The 19,162-nt window shown below is 42.1% G+C and overlaps 1 protein-coding gene across 1 annotated transcript in view; it reads right to left on the reverse strand.

Annotated features, from left to right (window-relative positions):
* Positions 1 to 19,162, reverse strand: part of VTCN1 (V-set domain containing T cell activation inhibitor 1) — a 40,948-nt gene that overhangs the window by 14,138 nt on the left and 7,648 nt on the right. Inside the window, exons 3-4 of the mRNA XM_058536165.1 lie at positions 8,519 to 8,598; positions 4,112 to 4,176 (exon numbers count right to left, since the gene is read on the reverse strand). Of these exons, the coding sequence (XP_058392148.1) occupies positions 4,112 to 4,176; positions 8,519 to 8,598 (145 nt within the window). The remainder of the gene's footprint in view (positions 1 to 4,111; positions 4,177 to 8,518; positions 8,599 to 19,162) is intronic.

Raw genomic sequence — 19,162 nt, forward strand, 5'->3', positions numbered from 1 at the left:
GGATGCCCAACACCGCTGGATAAAACCCGACAAATGAACTTTCCTTTGAAATGACTCAGTAAGACAAGTTCTGTAGATTCCAGTAGCATAGAGAGCATACTAGAAGCCTTCAGCAGAAGGTCACTCAGTAACTGCTGGAACCCAGATGTCCAGATGAGCATCATAGCACATGGTTTAAAGGTGGAGACACAGAGGCTTGCGCTGCACCAATGGAGCCTGGGGGGGCATCTGTGAGTGCCACTCTTGCCAGAGAAGAGGGCAGGGTTGGGAGTAACAGTTGCTACTGTGAGAAGAAATTAGAGCAGATGCTGGGCCAGGCTAGATAAAGGAACAATGTAGGGAAGCAGCAGCAGAGCATGGTTTTTTTTTGTTTTTTTTTTTTAATTTTTTAAATTTATTTATTTTCCCTCCAAAGCCCCAGTAGATAGTTGTATGTCATAGTTGCACATCCTTCTAGTTGCTATATGTGGGACGCGGCCTCAGCATGGCCGGAGAAGCGGTGCGTCGGTGCACGCCCAGGATCCGAACCCAGGCCGCCAGTAGCGGAGCCCGCGCACTTAACCGCTAAGCCATGGGGCCGGCCCAGAGCATGGTTTTGAGAACGTGGCACAGGTATTAGGCTGTCTGAGTTCAAGTCTCAGCTCTGCCACTCATTGGATATGTGACCTTGGACAAGTTTTCTAACTTCTTTATTCTGTAATTTTTTCACCTGATGCTAATAATAGTAGATAATAATAAAAATAATAGTAATAATAATTCAGAGAGTCTCTGAAAGGACTAAATGATACAATGCAGGTGAAGAGTTTAATATAGTACCTGACTTGCCACGTATTAAACCTTAAATCAATGATATCAATAACCATTATTAACTAGAATCATTTGGAAAGATTGCAGATCAGAGCACCAGGAGGAAAGGAACACTTTACTAAATGCTTTACATATAATGACTCATTTTAAGCCTGATAACAACCATGAGAGGTAAGAATTACCATTATATCCATTTTATAAATGAGGATAAAAAGGCTCTGTGGGATTAAATAGCTTACCTAAAGCCCTGTATCTAGCAAGTAGTGGAGCCAGAATCAAACTCAGTCTTGTTGGGCACTAAGCCCATGCTGTTTCTACCACATTTTGCTGATATCCAGGGCCAGATTGAGATATGTAGAGATCCTACCCACTAAAACAGTATCCTCACCTCATGTAAAAATAAAAACAATTAAAAGTCAAAACAAGTGTAAGAAAGGCCAACAGCTGTTTATTTTCTCAGATGACTACAATTTAAAAAAATAAAATCAAATTCTTTCCAAACAATTTGTTCAATGCTATTTTGGTGCCATAAGCACATGCCTGAGGCTTATCCAGTGTCCAAAGATGGAGTATTATTAGGAGGCAGTGTCCTGTGGCTTCCTGCCCTGGCCTCCCTAACTTCAGAGGAGGCCTGCACTGGTGTGGCCAGGAAATTGTGCAAGTTTTAGGAAGTATTATGTGACTGCCTTAATAATAGCAAATTATTAGTAATAGCACTGATGGTATCAATATAAATAACCGGAAAAGGTATAAGTAGCAAAAGTGTCGACTTTCACAGGGAAGCTGTGAAAATTCTTGCTAAGGTAGTCAAAGCCACTAACAACCAAAAAATAACTCCATAAGGGCTCTGATGCCAAGCTATTTAGCTCTAGGCCCCAAAAGGGTTAGTCACCAAGATTTAGAGTGAAGGACAAACACTAGTGTTTTAATTCAAAGTGGTATATAAGATTAAGAATAGGGTAAATCATAACTAAGGAAGAGTTAAGCATTAGTGAGGAAGGTACCAAAATGTGTCTTTGATATCTTTAAAGGTTAGTCCAAAATATTTGCTTTACATATATATTTATAATATATGTGTGTATATATTTGTATTAAAGTATAACACACATACATCCATAAAAATGTATACATCATAACTATGCAGTTTGAAGAATTATCACAACTTCATCTCATGTAACCACCATCCACACCGAGAACTAGAACTTTACTACCCTCCAGAAGTCCCCTCATGCCCCTTCCCAAGGCTACCCTCTCATTCTTCTCAGGGTAATAACCAATACTCTGCCTTCTAACAGCAGAGATTCATTTGCCTGTTTTTGAACTATATACATGACATTATACAGAATGGACTGTTTTGTGTCTGGCTCTGCAGCTCAATATTGTGTTTCTCATATGAAAATATACTCAGTTTTCTCAGTCACCAGGAAATAGAAATTAAAATCACAAGAAGATTCCATAATATCTGGTGTTGGCGAGGACATAGAGCACTGGATCTCTCATACCCTTCCGGTGAAGAGTAAATGGGTAAATCACTTTAGAAAACTGAGTGGCAGTATCTACTAAAAGCTATTTATTGGCTTTCTGGACATACTCATTTGTGAAGTTCTCGTTTTAAGATATTAGAAAAAGAATTAAAAGACAGCAAAACAAAGCATAAAGGGGACATTAATTAAGATAAAAGTAAAAATTAATTAAATAGGAAAATAATCAGAGAAAGTAAAAATAAAAGCAAACCTAGTTCCTTCAAAACTACTGTAATGCTAATAATACCTTGTGAACCTGTTTAAGATGAGAGAGAGACAGAGACAGATAGACAGATAAGATGCCTGAGATTAGGAATAGGAAAAGAGATAAAATAACATAAATAGAAAAAAATTATAAAAGAATATTACCATGAAACACGCTAGTGAGTTCAGAAACAGATCCATACATGTTTGGATATTTGATTTATAACAAAAATAACATTGGCAAGAAGTGAGGAAAGGACAATGTTTTCCATAAATGATGCTGGGTCAACTGGATAGTGAGCCACATGGAAAATGTAAATCTTGACTGCTGCCTTGCACCATGCACAAAGTTAATTCTAGATGGTTCATAGATATAAATGTGAAAGGTAAAACAATAAATCTTCTACAAGATAACCTAGAAGAAAATCTTCATGACCTTGGGATAGGCAAAGACTTCTTAAACAAACAGTTTACAAAAAGCTCCGGGTAGAAATGATAAGGTTGATAAATTGGTCTATGTTAAAATTAAAAACTTTTGTTCACTGACAGACATCATTAAGAGAGTAAAAAAGCAAGCCATAGAATGGAAGAGATTTTGCAATACATATAACCAAATTGCATCCAGAATATATAAAGAATTCCTACAAATCAAAAAGAAAAAGACAAATAATTCAATAGAAAAATGGATGAAAGACAAAATATATATATTCTTCATGATAAAGAGTGAGGAAGGGTGCTAATGTCCTTTCTAGGCAAACACATCTACGATGAATTTTCTTTGTTTAGGCCTTGTGACCACTATTTAGGGGCAGCACACCCATACTGGAGGAAGGCGACAGGGAGAAAGGCAGCTGGAACTATAAAAACTAAAGTTATGAAGTGACAGCTTTGGCCACAGGCTAAGTTAAAATAAGTGTGTTGGCCTGAGTCAGGCGGTTTAAGGGAAATGGAGCAAACAACTTGCCTCGGAGAAGACAGCTGCTGGCCTAACTCACTCAGTGTCTTAATTAAAGCGGCATCCATAATAGATGCTTCTGAGACATGGCCTACACAGAAGAGGAAAGAGAGGACTATTCCTGCAACTGACATCAATCAGCTTCATTCCGAAACTGACCATCTGTGCCACAATGGCACCTGTTTCCTACATGGTACAGCAGTCACGACCAGTATTCTCTTTAACTAAGACCCTTGTGTACAAAGATTTGCTATTCTTTAACACTTCAGCTGAAGCTTCTTTGCAAAGGAATCATTTACCCAGGTCAACCATTGATAGAATGGCTCAGCCGCAGCACTTGACCTGTGGTCCCAGAATGACATCTTATCCCGTTTGATTCTCTCAACTACCTGGTGATGTGGACATTATTCCGCCACTCTATAAATGAGGAAGTTGAGGCCCAAGGAGTTAGATGATTAGTTAGATGTGTGAAGAGAACACAGTCAATAAGTAGAAGAACCAGTGCTCTGCTCTGAGGTTTTCTGGGTCCAAACCCTGTGCTCTTTCCATACAACCACATTGAGTGACTGGGGGCTAAATGGTGAGGGGCGAATGGAACGTGATAATGCAAGAAATCACATACCTGAAATACCGAAACCGATGATGAGTGCAATTGCTGCAGCCAGAATAATGATGATGCTAATAATGCTATGGAGAGATAGACAAACAGGAAATTACTTCTTCATTCCATTTGACATGCTGCTTTGCGACCGGGGTTCATATCTGTCATTTGAGGGAGGTGCTACATAAACCATCTCAACTTTTCTTCAATATAAGCCTCTTCCTAGAAAGAGGTACTTTAGAAAGGAATCTCAACAATTCCATCACTGAGGAGTGGCCTTTTATCTGACTGTATGCATCATTTTACTTTCCTATTTCCGGATCAGGAAAGACCATAAACAAAGACTGTTGGGGCAAAACTGATGACATCTCTGCAATGCCAGGTGCCACTTGCAGGAGACTGGTTCCATACTCAGTCCACTGTAAGCATTACTGCCCATCTCTCTTGTATCATTAATTTACCTGTCTTGTTTCTTTCCATAGACTTTAAACTCCACTAAGTGTCTTCACTTTGTATCCATTCATCCTTTGTCCACTGCACCCCACAGATCCTCAACAGGAGTTTGTTTTCTCTTGTTAAAAAATACGTCTTTATTACAGAAAGTTTAGAAAATGAAAATAAGCCAAAATAGGACAACAAAATCACCTGTAATTCCATCATCCAGAAACAACCACGGTTAACTCGTTGTTATGCATCCTGCCAGTTTTCAATGAACAGGTTAACAAATGACATTTGGGAAATAAACAAGTAAGGAAGTGTTGCTTACATTTACTGAGTGCTAGAATTATGTTGTTCTAGGCACCATTTATGGATTATATCATTTATCCATTTAATAACCTTGTGAGATTAACCTTAACAGATTTATCATCTCCATTTTACAGATGAGGAAATTACACAGGGACATTAAGCATCTTTCTTAAATTCACACGGTTGGTATGTGGCAGACCTGGCATTAGAATCTGTCTCTGGAATCTGCACTTGACTACTTCCTACACTGCCTCCCAAGCCTGGAGGCTCATAAATGGGGCATGTCCCTTCTCTCTGCCCCAGGGAACCCATGAGGGGATTCCAGCATTAGCTAATGAGAGTGACTCAGGCAGAACAGAAGGCCCAGGTCAGAGCTGGTGTGTTGGCAAAACGGTTCCTGGGAAGCTTGCCCATTGCTGCCTGCCCTGATGCATAAGTCATCAGGCAGGTTTCCTTGGCCAGACTCTCTCATTGCTGGCAATTCACACACTGCCCACACCCATACTGATGTTACTCAATAGACAGGACAAAAGAAAGGCACAGAGAGGCAAAGAACGATGCTATAGAGAGAAAAGGGAAACACGGGGCATTTTACTTTCTGCCCTGAATACATTCATCGTACCCAGCTCCCCTTGGCTCAGGGATGGGCCCACTAGAGAGAAACAACAGACTTACAAGAAACAATTTGAGTAAACAATTTCCCCTGGAGGTCAAGCCTTCATGAAGTGCAGCCATAGGGGCAGCAATTGAATAAGCAAAATGAAGCTTTTACTAATAGGGCATCTGTAATTAATTCCAAGAGGAGATCACATTTGACGACTTCCCCTCTTTTTACACACCTTGGTGCAGCCTGAGTTCTTACCAGTCCAAGTGTGTGAGAACAGATAGACAAACTCCTAGCAAGAGGCACTGGCTGGCTCTTCTTGACTACTGAGCCAGAGAGCAGACTTGCATTTGTGATCCAGGGTTTCACTTACCTTGGGTAAATTACTTCATCTCTCTGAGACTCAGTTTCTTTATCTTTAAAACGGGAATAAGAGTAAGGTGTTATGGGTTGAAGTGTATCCCTTCAAAATTCCTATGTCGAAGTCCTAACCCCCAGTACCTCAGAATGGACTCTGTTTGGAAATAGAGTTGTTGCAGATGTCATTAGTTAAGATGAGGTCATGCTCAAGTAGGGTGGGCCCTGAATCCAGTATGACTGGTGTTCGTATAAAAAGGGGAAATTTGGACACAGACATGCATACACACAGGGCAAACACCAGATGAAGATGAAAGCAGAGCTCTATAAGCCAAGGAACACCAGAGACTGCCCCAAATCACTAGAAGCGAGGGGAGAGGCATGGGACAGATTCTCCCTCACGCCCTCAGAAGGAACCAACCCTGCCGACATCTGGACTGCTGGTCTCCAGAACTGTGAGACAATACATTTCTGTTGTTTAAGCCACCCAGCTAGTGATACTTCGTTACAGCAGCCCTAGCAAACTAATACAAAAGGATTGTTTTAAGATCAAATTTGACAATGAATGTTGCATAAAGGGCTATTTATATATTACTTTTTACTATAAAAAAGTTTACTTGTGGCTATTTGCTTTAAGTTTATTATTAAAAGCTCAAGCTTTATTATTAACCCTGGAGAATAATCCAACTGATAATAATAAAAATATCATAGTATTTTGATACATCAAAAATACCATGTACCAGGCTGGTGCTAAGTGTTCAATGTGCATTTTCTCGTTTGCTCAAATTATCAAGTCCTATTATCTCCTTAGTTCTCTCGTATCCCTCCATTTCTGTCTCCACTGCTCCTGGTCACCCCCATGTCTCACCAGCATTATTGCAACACTCTCCTAACTGTTATCCCTGCTTGCAATCAGGACCTCTCCAACCCATTCTTCACACTGCCAGAATCAGTGGTGACTTCAGAATTTCCATATAAGAGCAGCTTAGGGGAGACAACCTAGTTGAAAGTGGGGGCTGGAGTGATCACTGAAGTGGTGTAATGCTGTTATCACAAGCATGGCTTCTGGAACCAGCCTGCATAGGTTCAAGTCCAAGCACCACCACTTACTAATTGTGTGACCTCAAGTTTCCATTCCTTCTTGTGAAGATAGAGTTAACACATTTTAAAACATCACTTAGAATAGTGCCTGGCGCATAAGAAGCTTCAATAAGTAATAGCTATTCTCATTCTTGTTTTTCTGCTATGGTTATATAACAAGCACATGCTTCTAACTTAGAATATATTCTTCCTTGGTGGTGCTGATGGAAATTGTTGTGGAGACTACCCCTTGGTTCAGCAACTGAGCTATTGGTAAGAATGATTACAAAACTGATCACAATATTCCTCTGCCCTAAAACTTCGAGTGCCTTTACATTTCCCTCACGATAAAAATCCACTGTCTGATGTAGTCCACATGGCCTTTCAGTGGGGTTCTTGCCCTCTCTCTCCAGCCTTTCCTCTCTCCACTGGGATGCTACACACCAGCCACACTGAACCATCGTAGATCGCCCCTGCCACAGGCCTTCACATATGCTGTTCCCTACCCTCTCTAAGGAGGGGGCTGGACAGCAAGGACACTGAACAGTTAGCTGGACACATACCCACAGGAAGGGGACAGTGGAGGTTGTGAGTTTCAGCCAAAGCAGCTGAGCCCGTCTCCCTCACACCCAGGCCCCTATGTTTCCCTCGTTGTGGAAGCAGAACCCTGATGTTTGTCAGCAAGTTCTCTATCTAAGCGGAATCACCTTGAGATTTGTTCTGAAATGGTATTCCCTTGGGAAACAGCTCAACCTCCAGAGCCTTGGGAAGAGAATCAGGAACTATCAGAGCAGACAAATTAAATAATTCCTGTCTGCTGCTTATTAAATTTTTAAAAATATGAATAAAATATTTCACATAAGTTGTTGTTACATTGCTTTTTGGTTTTTACTTCCCCAGAATAATTTCCAATAACTATGCTACAGGAAATTTTTAATGCAGAACTGTATCTCCTAACTACTGATTGGAATTCATAGTGCACATTTGTTAGGCACTGCTTACAAAACGGCCCAGACAAAAGTCAATGCTTTTGGTGGATTTTCTCATTTAGTAAACATTTATTAAGTACTTCCGATGTGAAAGATGTTGTGTTGGGCGATATGGAGGAAATACAGAGATGAATTAACAAAGTGCCTGCCCTCAAGACTTAGAGCGTAATTGAGGTAAAACACACACATGCACAAACAACATGCACGGACATACATGCACAAGCGCACACACACACCACTGTGATAACACAAGACGAATGTGGTCAGGGCTTCAGTAAAGAGAAGAACAAGTTCTCACAGGAATTCTAGGAAGGTGTGAGGTATTTAAATCTGAGAGAGAGAATCAAAGTGCATTTCCATGAACAAATTTCAAAGAAAGTAAAGAGAAAAGATTTATTCAGAAATATATTTAGCTAATTCATGCTGCTACCCACTCTCTCTCCAAGGCAGAAGGACAAAGAACAGTGGTCATTTCTGCTGCACTGGACAAGGTCAGAACCCAAGGCTCACACTTCATTGCTCTGGGCTGTGAGAAGGTGTTTCAGGGGCTGCAGAACTCAGAGGCTTCCAGGAGCAGGACCAGCCTTGCGGCCTGGGATTGTGCCCAACACATCCACACTACCCGATGACGGCCTAGTGCAGTTCCCTTACGTGTCTGCTTCAGCTGCTGCTGCCTTCCGCAGCACTTGAAAGAAATTAGGCGTTTCTGTTAAAACATGATGTGCGCATTCCTGAAAAACCTCACGTTGTACAAAATCGCACAATAAAAGTAACAGGGCTTAGGGGAAAAAGTAGGGTTAAGGACAGACTAGTCAAAACCTACATGACTTTGTAAGGTGTCTCCTAACAGAAACAATCATTGGTATCTCAGGAGATAACTTGGACAGCCAAAACAGGTGGCTTAGTGGGGCCAGAAGTTGCTTCAGGGGCTATTAAAATTGCACAGAAACCATTGAGGGGAAACTGACTTAGGAGGCTGTGAGCCAGTGAGGTAGCTGTGAAGGTGGCCACAGGTGGAAGGGCAGATTGGGATGTGTGAGACCGGGATGTGCTTCTCTGGGGACGGAGCCCCAAGTGCAAGTGTTCATTTAAATTAAAAGAAAAAATAACTGAAAGCCGCAGAGCCCTTCCCGCTGAAGTTGTCCTTCTCCTTCACTACTTCAGCTGTCCTTGCCTTGGGAAAAATGCATGTGAACCAACACAACTGCCATGTTATACTGTCATCATTCCCCTATTTTCCAACCATGTGAGCCAATTGGCACTGTAGAAACATATATTGCAGCAGAGAGTCTATATTACTTATTACCAGGAAATAAACTAGGATAGCGATACCTATTTCTTAAGGGCAAACTTTCAGTGTAGCAGAGGTCCATGAGGGTGATAAAACAATAGCTAATGCTGATGGGCCCATTCTGTGTGCCAACACTACCCATGCAGTTCATTCCTTACAACAACTCTATGAGGTAAGTACTCCTATCAGGACCTTTTTACATGTGGGGAAACTGAGGCCTAGCTTAAGTAACCGACCAAGGTCTCACAGCTAGAAGGTGGGAGGCCAGGTCTCAAACCTGGGGAGTCCGACTTGAGTCTGTGCTCCTAAGAGCTATACTTCTAGAAAAAGTCCCGTAGGGCAGGAGGCCACGAGTTCAGCAGCCTCCCCTCATCCCACCCCGGCATATCTCCTCTAGTTCCATTTCTGAAAACAAGGGCATTCTGGATCTGCTACACAGTGTGTAGAGCACTCATTCTGGAAGCCATAAAGCACTCTTTGTTTTATTCAAACATTAATGGTTTCTATGTTCTCCAGTTTCTGCCTCCCTCTCAGATACTGACCGAACTGAGAGATACCGCATTCCTTATAGGTCATCAGCTTACCTCCACGGTGCAACGGATGAATAATGAAAACTCTGAAAACTAGATTAAGTTAGCAAACGTGTGATTAATTTGAATAAATTCCACTTTTAAATTAAATATGCCAAGCAGAATATTTTAGTAAATCAAGTAAATATTTGAATAAATCAAACATATTACTTTGTTCATAAACTAACAAAGTGACTAGGTTTACAAAGGAATGCTGAAATTGAAGACAATTATTTCAGCCTATCCAAAAAGTTTCTCTCTTTTTTTTTTCCTATAAAAGGAGAAAAGGGGGCCAGCCCCGTGACTTAGCGGTTAAGTGCATGCGTTCTGCTGCTGGCGGCCCGGGTTCGGATCCTGGGTGCGCAGGGACGCACCGCTTCTCCGGCCATGCAGAGGCCGCGTCCCACATGCAGCAACTAGAAGGATGTGCAACTATGACATACAACCATCTACTGGAGCTTTGGGGAGAAAAAGAAGGAGGAGGATTGGCAATAGATGTTAGCTCAGAGCCGGTCTTCCTCAGCAAAAAGAGGAGGATTAGCATGGATGTTAGCTCAGGGCTGATCTTCCTCACAAAAGAAAAAAAAAAAAAGGAGAAAAGGAATTATTTTAAAAACATTACATGGAACAGAGCATTGGGCTTCAAAGTAAAATTATGTAACCATTTTCTAGATATTGATTAGTATGGGTTTTAGGTTTCTGAGAAGCTTAGATTGTTGTCTACTCGATTTTTTTTTCCTGAAGAATCCAGGGGGCATAGTGTGTTTGCCCATCTCTACATTCCTTTCCTTTGTCTCTTTTATTGGTAAAATCAAGGCCAGCTTTGATCCAGGGGACTGAAAACATAAGTGTCAAGAGTGGTAAGTGGAGAGTCACAAAGAAATTGGCAAAGAGGAGGAGCTGTTCCATGGGGCTTGAGGAGTGTGTGTGGAAGAGAGGGCATCCTTTCTGGGCAGCCCTACTCTGTTGTCATTGCTTTAATGACAGTGGCTTTGCGTTTGGGAAAGGCATTTTAGGAAATTGCATATGAGACTTGGGTGCTTTTGAGCATCAGGTTGTGGCATCCTCTGTTCTTTCTAGCTGCCACTAAGAATCATGACACAGTATTGCGGGGGTCCCCCCAAAACACAGGCCCCAGGATTACATCATACCTGGGCCCCAATGCCACAGAACCAGGGAGACATGACCAGCAAATAGATTTCACCTTGCATGTCAACTTTTTTTGAATGATTGATAGTGGTGGCCTAGGATATTGTGTTAGAAAAGATTGCAAGGCTGCCTCTGGGCTCAGCGGGAGAGAGTGCCACCACTGATTAGTGATTTCTAAGTGAGCATGCTGGCCCACATATGCCACCCCTGGGTTAGCAGCAACACGCGAACTGACCGCTAAACTACAAACTACCAGAGTCTTAGGCTAATTTAATGTAAAAGTAATGACAGTACAATGGCTATGTTAGCTACACTACTCTATGCACAATTTTGGCCCATACGTACTTTAAGAAGAACACTGATTAATGTATATTTAGGACAGGGTTTCTCAAGCTCGGCATTATTGACTATTTGGGCTGGATAATTCTTTGTTGCTGGCGGCTATGTGCATAGTAGGAAGTTTAGCAGCATCCCTGACCTCTACCTTCTAGATACCAGTAGCACCCCTGCCTCTCTTGTGACAACTTAAAATGTCTCCAGACACGTCATCCCAGTTGAGAACCTTTGATCTTGGAGAAGAGGGACCAGGGTGGTGATATGATTAGAAGACATAGAAGGATAGTTAAAGAAACTGAGGTAGTTTAATTTAGAGAAGTCTAAATGTAGGGATAATCATTTCAAAATTTGAAAGGTTCCATATTCTTCATCACTCTGGAAGAAACACAGCCAGTAGATGAAAGTTCTAGGAGGTTAGATTTAGATTCAGTATGCAGGGAAGCTTTCCAACAGAGCTCTCTGGTACTGGCCTGAGACTGCAGAGTTCCCCATCACTGGATGTGGGCGTAAGGGCAGGAGCTGAGAAACCACTTTGTGAAAGAAGTGGGGAGGGAAGAGTTTCTGGCACCAGATAAGGGTTGGAAAAATTTCGAAAGTCCCTTTTAAATATAGTAAGTTATACGATTCTGTAATTTGATATTCCCTGGGACTTCCTCTGGCCTTGCCCTGGCCACAGTTATGTATCCTGTATATGCCTCCTAAAACCTTTGTTAATAATATAACAATGGGGGCCGGCCCGGTAGTGTAGCAGTTAAGTTTGTGCGTTCTGCTTTGGTGGCCCGGGGTTCACCGGTTTGGATGCCAGGCACGGACCTACTCACTGCTCATCAAGCCATGCTGAGGTGGCATCCCACATAGAAGAACTAGAAGGACCTACAACTAGGTATACAACTATGTACTGGGGCTTTGGGGAGAAAAAAAGAAAGAGAAAAAAGAGGAAGATTGGCAACATATGTTAGCTCAAGGCCAATCTTCCTCAAAAAAAAAAATTAAAAAATAATATAACAACGATAGCTGATATTTACTGAGTGCATGACCTCATTTATCTCATTTCATCTCTACAACAACCCTATCAGGCAGGTACTATTAGCTTTGTTTTACAGCTGGGGAAACTGAGGCCTGGTATTAAGTTGCTCATCCAAGGGCTCACCCCTGGGAAATTAGGGCAGGATTAGACTCGGATCTAAGACTCCATCATCCGTGGCCTTAATTATTATCCTGTATTTTACGTAAATCCAGAGATTTGGACACTTTGGTAACCTATGGGAGGACAACATGTCCAGTTTTACATGGGTTGAAGAAGTCCATCTCTCTCAGGAAGTATCTTTTGTCTGAGACTCTGGAAGGGGGAGAATCAGGTGGGAAATATAGAATGTTAATAAATAGATACCTTTCTCTAAACAATATTCGAGTGTGCGGTAAAGCCATTCTCTTTTATTCTTAAACCTGCTCTATTTATAACTGTCCCTCCGATTGCTCATGAAGCACACATTAGCATTTCATTAGCCTTGTGCACGCTGTTTTCTGGCAGCAGAGTGAGACAAAAGTCAATAGAAGGTTGATCACTAATCCTTTTCCCAATCGTACCTGTATTTCCTGTTCCTTCTTATTCTCACTGCAGAGAAAAAACATTTCCAGAAGATTCCTTCAGCAGTATAACTGATCCCATTGTGTTTAATAACAAACACACTTCAAACCTTTTATGGACATCCCACAAAGTGTCTGGACTGTTAGAAAAGCCAGGTATCCCCAAGCAGTCTGTGTGGTCTGAACCGAAACAGCCTAATTGTAAGTCTTCCAAACTGGAGTTGGGGGGAGATTTCCAGGGGCGCTCACAGCATCTGGAGTGAGGTTTGGCTGCTAACAAGCACTTCCTTCTTGTGATTGGCTCTTGTTGTTTGGGCTGCTCTTCTATCGAGCACAGGTCCTCCCCACCTGTCCCACATCACCTTGCTCTCCTCACCCCTCCTCCTCCGGCCCAGACATACATGAGGGCAGGAGCACCACTCAGTGACCGCCTGGTCATTTCTGCAGTAGACGAAAGAGAGAAGGCACTGTTGTCCCTCTCCTCTTATCAGCTCCACAGAGAACCTGGCATTCTTTTCCTAATGAAGACCTGATGGGAGCAGGGGACTTGTGTAATTGAGTAATGCTGTAATTTACCCCACAACTGTGTCCATATTAAACACTATTACCTCCACAGGATCTCTGTAAGGGTCCAAAGAAACCAACCATGCTTTGTAAAGTGTAAATACTAGCTATTATTTTTAAATTACAAATGTTTATTCTTATTTTTACGCCTTCTCAGTACCCCCAAATTTAAATGATTTCTCATTGCTTGTAGATTAAAGTTAAACTGAGCCTAGAATTTAAGAATTTTAAATGCCCCTGCTATCAATCTAACCCTTCTCCCCTCCCCTTCTAGAGCCCTATATTCTCATCAGACTGATCTGTGCATTGCCCACTGTTGCCCTCTGCCTAGAACATTCTTCCATCTCCTCTCTGGCTATCAAAAGCAGGACCCATTCAAAGCCCAGCTCAGCTCTGATGGGCCTCTGACACCTTATCTGAAGACCCAGCCCAGAGCATGCTCCTTTCTCTTTCCTTAGTGGATTTAAGGGAGTGGAGCAGGAAGGTGAACCTCGGAACCTGTGAGAGAGAAGGAGAGTTTTCGGATGGAAGCTGGGAGGCAGGAGCTGGAACTGAGAAGGTCTGATGGGGAGGGACCGGGGAAGGACAGGGCAGGCTCCCTCTGGGGAGAGTGTGTTTCTGTCAGTCAGGGTGATGAATGGCCTGGCAGAGTGTGAATGATCTATAATCGAGATTACCTTTGCAACACCCTAAAGCTACAGTGACTCTTTGGCTTTTCATTCCTTCTCCTGCCTTCAGGAAACCCGTGCTGTCACTGAAGAGATTCAGAGAGGCATTTGGCCTGTCTCCTCTCAGGAAGCCTCGCCCTGGGATCAGTTTGTTGTTTGTTCATTAACAAAGCTGGAAACAAGTACATCTATCACCCTCAGAGCTTTTCTCTACCCAAGCACATATACCTGTCTTAGGCAGTCTGATGTCCCTTTGTCCTGACAATGTCATATTTGTACGCTCCAAGGCTGCTGTCATTCACTCTCTTTATTTCAGTAATATCCAAAAATCTTCCCAGCAAAAAGCAGACCACTGTATCCCGGAAATCAATAGGGATATGTTGTTTAGTCTTCCAAGAGCCCTACCAGGAGTTCCACTAAAAATCACCTGCTAGGACCCACATTCTCATCTTTTAGATGCGGGCAGTTCTGCAGGTGTGGCCGTGTAAAGCCCGTGAGAACGGAGGTGTGGAAATCAGGCTATCCCATCCCTCGAGGGCCTGGCCTGCCTGAGCTGCACTCATCATCCGCAGACCCTGGGGCTGTGCTGTGTGCCATGACAAGCCTTGGGTGCCCACACCAAGGATGGTTCTGAAACCCAAGGCAGGGGAGACACTCCCTGTCCTAGGATCCACAGTCGTCCTTGAGTTGAACTCCTCTGTGGACCTGTCCATCTGTAACAGATGCAAAGGAAGTTCCCTTGGCCTTCCAGCCTGGAATCTGCACCCTGCCCCTGCCCTGGAGCTGGGCTTGAACCCAGGGCCTTCTTGTGATTTCAGACTCTGCTGCTTGGTTCAGCCTGACTTCCGGGGCTCTGGTTTCAGCTTTCTCCTGTAGATTTATGGTTCCTGCCTTCCCTCTGGTAGGGACTCCCAGCCTGATACTATATGCAGGAAGGTCCTACTGAGTTCTTCTGTACCCGCCCCACTCCTGTCCTGGACCCTTGTGGGCCACCTTAACCCACTGCGGCCTGGGGCCTGGCACTAACCCAGGGATTGGTTACAGGGCTACTATGGAACACAAGATTTCTGTTTTATCTTCTGATTAAGATTTCTACACATTCAGATACCGTATTTTAGTAAAAGCTTAAGATTTAAATCTAAATATATTGATTTGAACATAACAAGCAAAGAACGCATGCGAATTCTGAAAAGTTTAAAAAGTTTGAACACACATATAAGCTCAAGAAGAGTTTACATAAATATGTGGATACTTTATCCCATTTCTGACTGCATTCCGGCCCCTACCTCCATGCTCCATCTATTCTAAACTACTTTGGGCCCCTAAATATGCCACGCTGTGTCTTGCCTCTATGCTTTGTTCACTCTGTTTTTCTAGTCCTTGGAACGTGGCAGGAACTTAATAAATGTTTGCTGAATAAATGCTCCACCTTAGCACAGGCTCCCCTCAGAGGGTCTAGCACATAGTATTTAAGACTTGTCAAATTAACGAATAAATTAAATATCTATACTCTGTTACTAAGGGAAACTAACACATTCTTAACTTCTTTTAAATCTGCCTGTCTAAAGGAAAATAATCTTTTAAAAACTGTGGTACGTGAAATCTTCCTGATGCTATGAATTATAACAAAGCACCTTGGAGTGTTGGAAATAGGAGAAGACCTGGCTGGCTGGGGTCAAGAAGGGGACCTAGAGAAGGAATTGATTGGTAGGAGCTGTGCTTGATTACTTGTTAAACTTGGCTCCTTTCAGTCATCTCTCTCCACAAATGACTTACAAAAGAGAGGCATCCTGCTAAAAGAAAAAAGAACTTGTAGAGAATGAAAATTTAAATTTCCAGCAATAGTGCATACTAAATATCCTTAAAAAAATGACAACCTTACTAAAAACACGTAAAATGCTGAATAAAACTAAACAAAACTACACATACATTTTTGAACACTTGGTTTTGCTGGCAAGAAAAATAAAGGAGATTTGCAGAGGCTAAAACTGAAGCAAACACGTGAATCCAGACAGGTAAGAAACTGGTGAACACAGTGGCTGTCTATGCATTCCAGCGACCGAGAGCTTCTCTCTTAAGAGATATGTTACTGGAGAGTACTGGAGACAAAGCTAAGAGACCATACAAACTAGGAAATTGGAGACTCACTTAAGTTAGGGCTCCCCCTCCACACACACACATACACACACACACAAAGCATTAAACAACCTCATTTAGTCTTGGTTCTGGGAGAAGAGACAAATACTCCTCTAAAATTGCGTATATACCAGCCAGTCATCGTGCAGGTTTGAGGCCTGAATTCATAATGCTTCCAGTCCCAAAGAATCACAGACCAAGAATTAAGTTTAAAGTGTTCTTAGTTGGTAAAGTTCCAATGCTTAATAGAAGCAAAAGCAAATATTCTCTGAAGAAATGCACTCTGAACCCAGGCCTCAAAGAATTTCAGCAGATAAAATTCTCAAAAATATAAGCTTATAATAAAAAAAACACTGAGTACACAAGGAAAAAGGTACCATGAGAAGAAGAAACAAACAGCAGATTTGGAATGAAAAGGCTGCAGATACTGAAACCATTAGATACAGAATATAAAATAAGCTTTTTAAAATATCTTAAAATAAATGAATGAGGGAATTGTAAGCCTGAATAAGGAACAAAAGACTAAAAAAACTGACCAAATAAACATTTGAAAAAGAACCAAACAGAACATCTAGAAATGAAAAATAAATAATTGAAATAAGACTCACTGGACATGTTAAGTAGTAGATTGGATGCAAGTGGGAGAGAGAATTAGTTAAGCAGAAGAGTCGAAGAATTACACATGATTCGGTATAGAGAAATAAAGAGACTAAAAATGTAAAAGAGAGGGTAAGACACATGAAGACCAAAATGAGAAATTTTAATATATTCTAATCAGAGGTCCACAAAGAGAGAATAGAGACTGGGAGAGAGGCAATATTTGAAGAGAAAAAGACTGACTATTTTTTAGTATTTATGAAAGATCCCAATCTTCAGATTCAAGAAGCTCAATGAATCTCAAGTAGGGTAAATAAAAAGAAAACTACAAAACACTTCACAGTGAAACTTAAGAATAACGAACACCAAAAAGATCTTAAAAGCAGTAAAAGAGAAAAGACAGATTACCTAGGAAGGAACGACAATTAGACTAATAGCTTACTTTCCAAAGTAACAAAGGAAGCCAGAAAAATGATGGAATTATATCTTCAAAGTTCTAAGAGAAAAGGAAATGTGAGATATGAAGTATATCTGTAATATCCAGAGGTATTATAGACACTGACGTGATATGGAGAGAATTTGGTACCCACCACTAAGGCTTCATGCCCAACAGAGAGACTACTAGGTGATGCTACAAAAACTTAAAAGTAAGATTTATACCTTCACCGGGGGTAGAATGAGCCTTAATGATAACCCAGAGAATTTGTTTCAGGCATATTGAACAACTTGGGGAAACAAGTTATGGACAAAGCTTTGCCATCCAGGGGTTCAATGTATCAGGAACTTCAAGAGATAGACCAAAGAAAGCTTTATTGGGCCAGCACAGGGTAACCTGAAGCCCAGGCAGCACTGGGCTATTCACTAGGCCGGTTAAGCTTGTCCTTACGGTGTTAGCAAAGCAGGGATGGCAACCTGTCCCTCCCACCCTTGACCAATACATTCACAGAGGGGCCAGAGATCAAAATTAAGGTTCAACGAACTTATCTAGAAATTTACAATCAGGAAAACTAGAAGGTAGTTTTGTGTGTGTGTGTGTGTGTGTGTGTGTGTGTGTGTGTGTGTGTGAGAGAGGAAGATTAGCCCTGACCTAACATCTGTTGCCAATCTTCCTCTTTTTGCTGAGGAAGATTGACCCTGGGCTAACATCTGTGTCCATCTTTTTCTATTTTACATGTGGGATGCCCGCCACAGCATGGCTTGATGAGCGGTGCACAGGTCCATGCCCAGGATCCAAACCTGCACACCCAGGGCCGCCGGAGCAGAGCGCATGAACTTAACCACTACGCCACCGGCTGGCCCCAGAAAGTAGTTTTTCTATTTTAACTTGCATATATATTTTTTTGTTTTATAGTTTAGTATTCTTTATACTTTGAATTACATGCTGGCTGGTGGGGGCTTTGATGGGCACCATTACTATCTTTTTAATCCTTAGGGCATTATTTTCAAGCTGAAGAGGGAAATATTTGAGGGCCGGGGAGGGATCCACCTTCCTCACTTGGTGCCTTTCTTCATGATGTATGTAACGTCTGTAGGATAGTGGCTGGCATGTAGCACATGCACTAAAAATGTTAGTTCCTTTTTCTGCTACCAAGAGGAGGCTAAGGCTCATGTCAAGAAGCAGGGTGATTGTGGATACAAAGTGTGTTGTCTCAAGTTAGAGGAGGAAGATCTCCTCCTGAGACACTTAGAGGTGGATTCTCTTAGGGACTGAGACTCCTACTAGGCCTGGAGAATGCCTCCCCAATTTTCCCTTGGTCTAAAAACTGATTAGCTTTGCCTCTCACTAACCTAGACCGAGATGAGAAAAGGAATCAATCCTGGTGCCTTTAAAGCTGCACCAGCCACGTTAAATCTCGACTTAGATTTAAGAAGTTAGGATAAGAAACTGGCTTTGTTAGTTTCACATTTACAATGTTTCTTAGTTTCTTGCTCCTTTCTAGGCATACCTTACCCAAACCAAGGACAGAAACAATTTTTCACATTTCAGTTAAATACAACAGTTCTGGTGACCACCGGAGCTGAGAAACCCAGGAAGGACCATGAGGTTATGGCAGCACAGACAGAAGGTCTGGAAGAAAAGAGGCAGGAATGACCAGAGATGTTGGTCCTTTTCCATGCGGGCAACTTTCCCACTACCCAGTGAAAGCAACCACATTCTCCCAGACGAGATTTCTGAGGGCTGCTACCAGAGTCAGAATCTAGCTGAGTTGGGAAAACCCTGGTCAGTGCCAGAGTGGCGTTTCCTGTGTGAAATGCTGCTTCATTGCTCTGAAGTGGTCTCTAGTATGGGAGTTATCTTTCCAAAAATGGGAAATGTGGTTTGACCATGGTCACGTGTGTTATTCCAAGGTGTGAGAGGTCTGAAAGGTGTAGTTTGGATTTATAACTGTTTGAATTT

This window comes from Diceros bicornis, chromosome 4 (genome assembly GCF_020826845.1).
Source record: "Diceros bicornis minor isolate mBicDic1 chromosome 4, mDicBic1.mat.cur, whole genome shotgun sequence".
In the NCBI taxonomy this organism is placed as follows: Eukaryota; Metazoa; Chordata; class Mammalia; order Perissodactyla; family Rhinocerotidae; genus Diceros; species Diceros bicornis.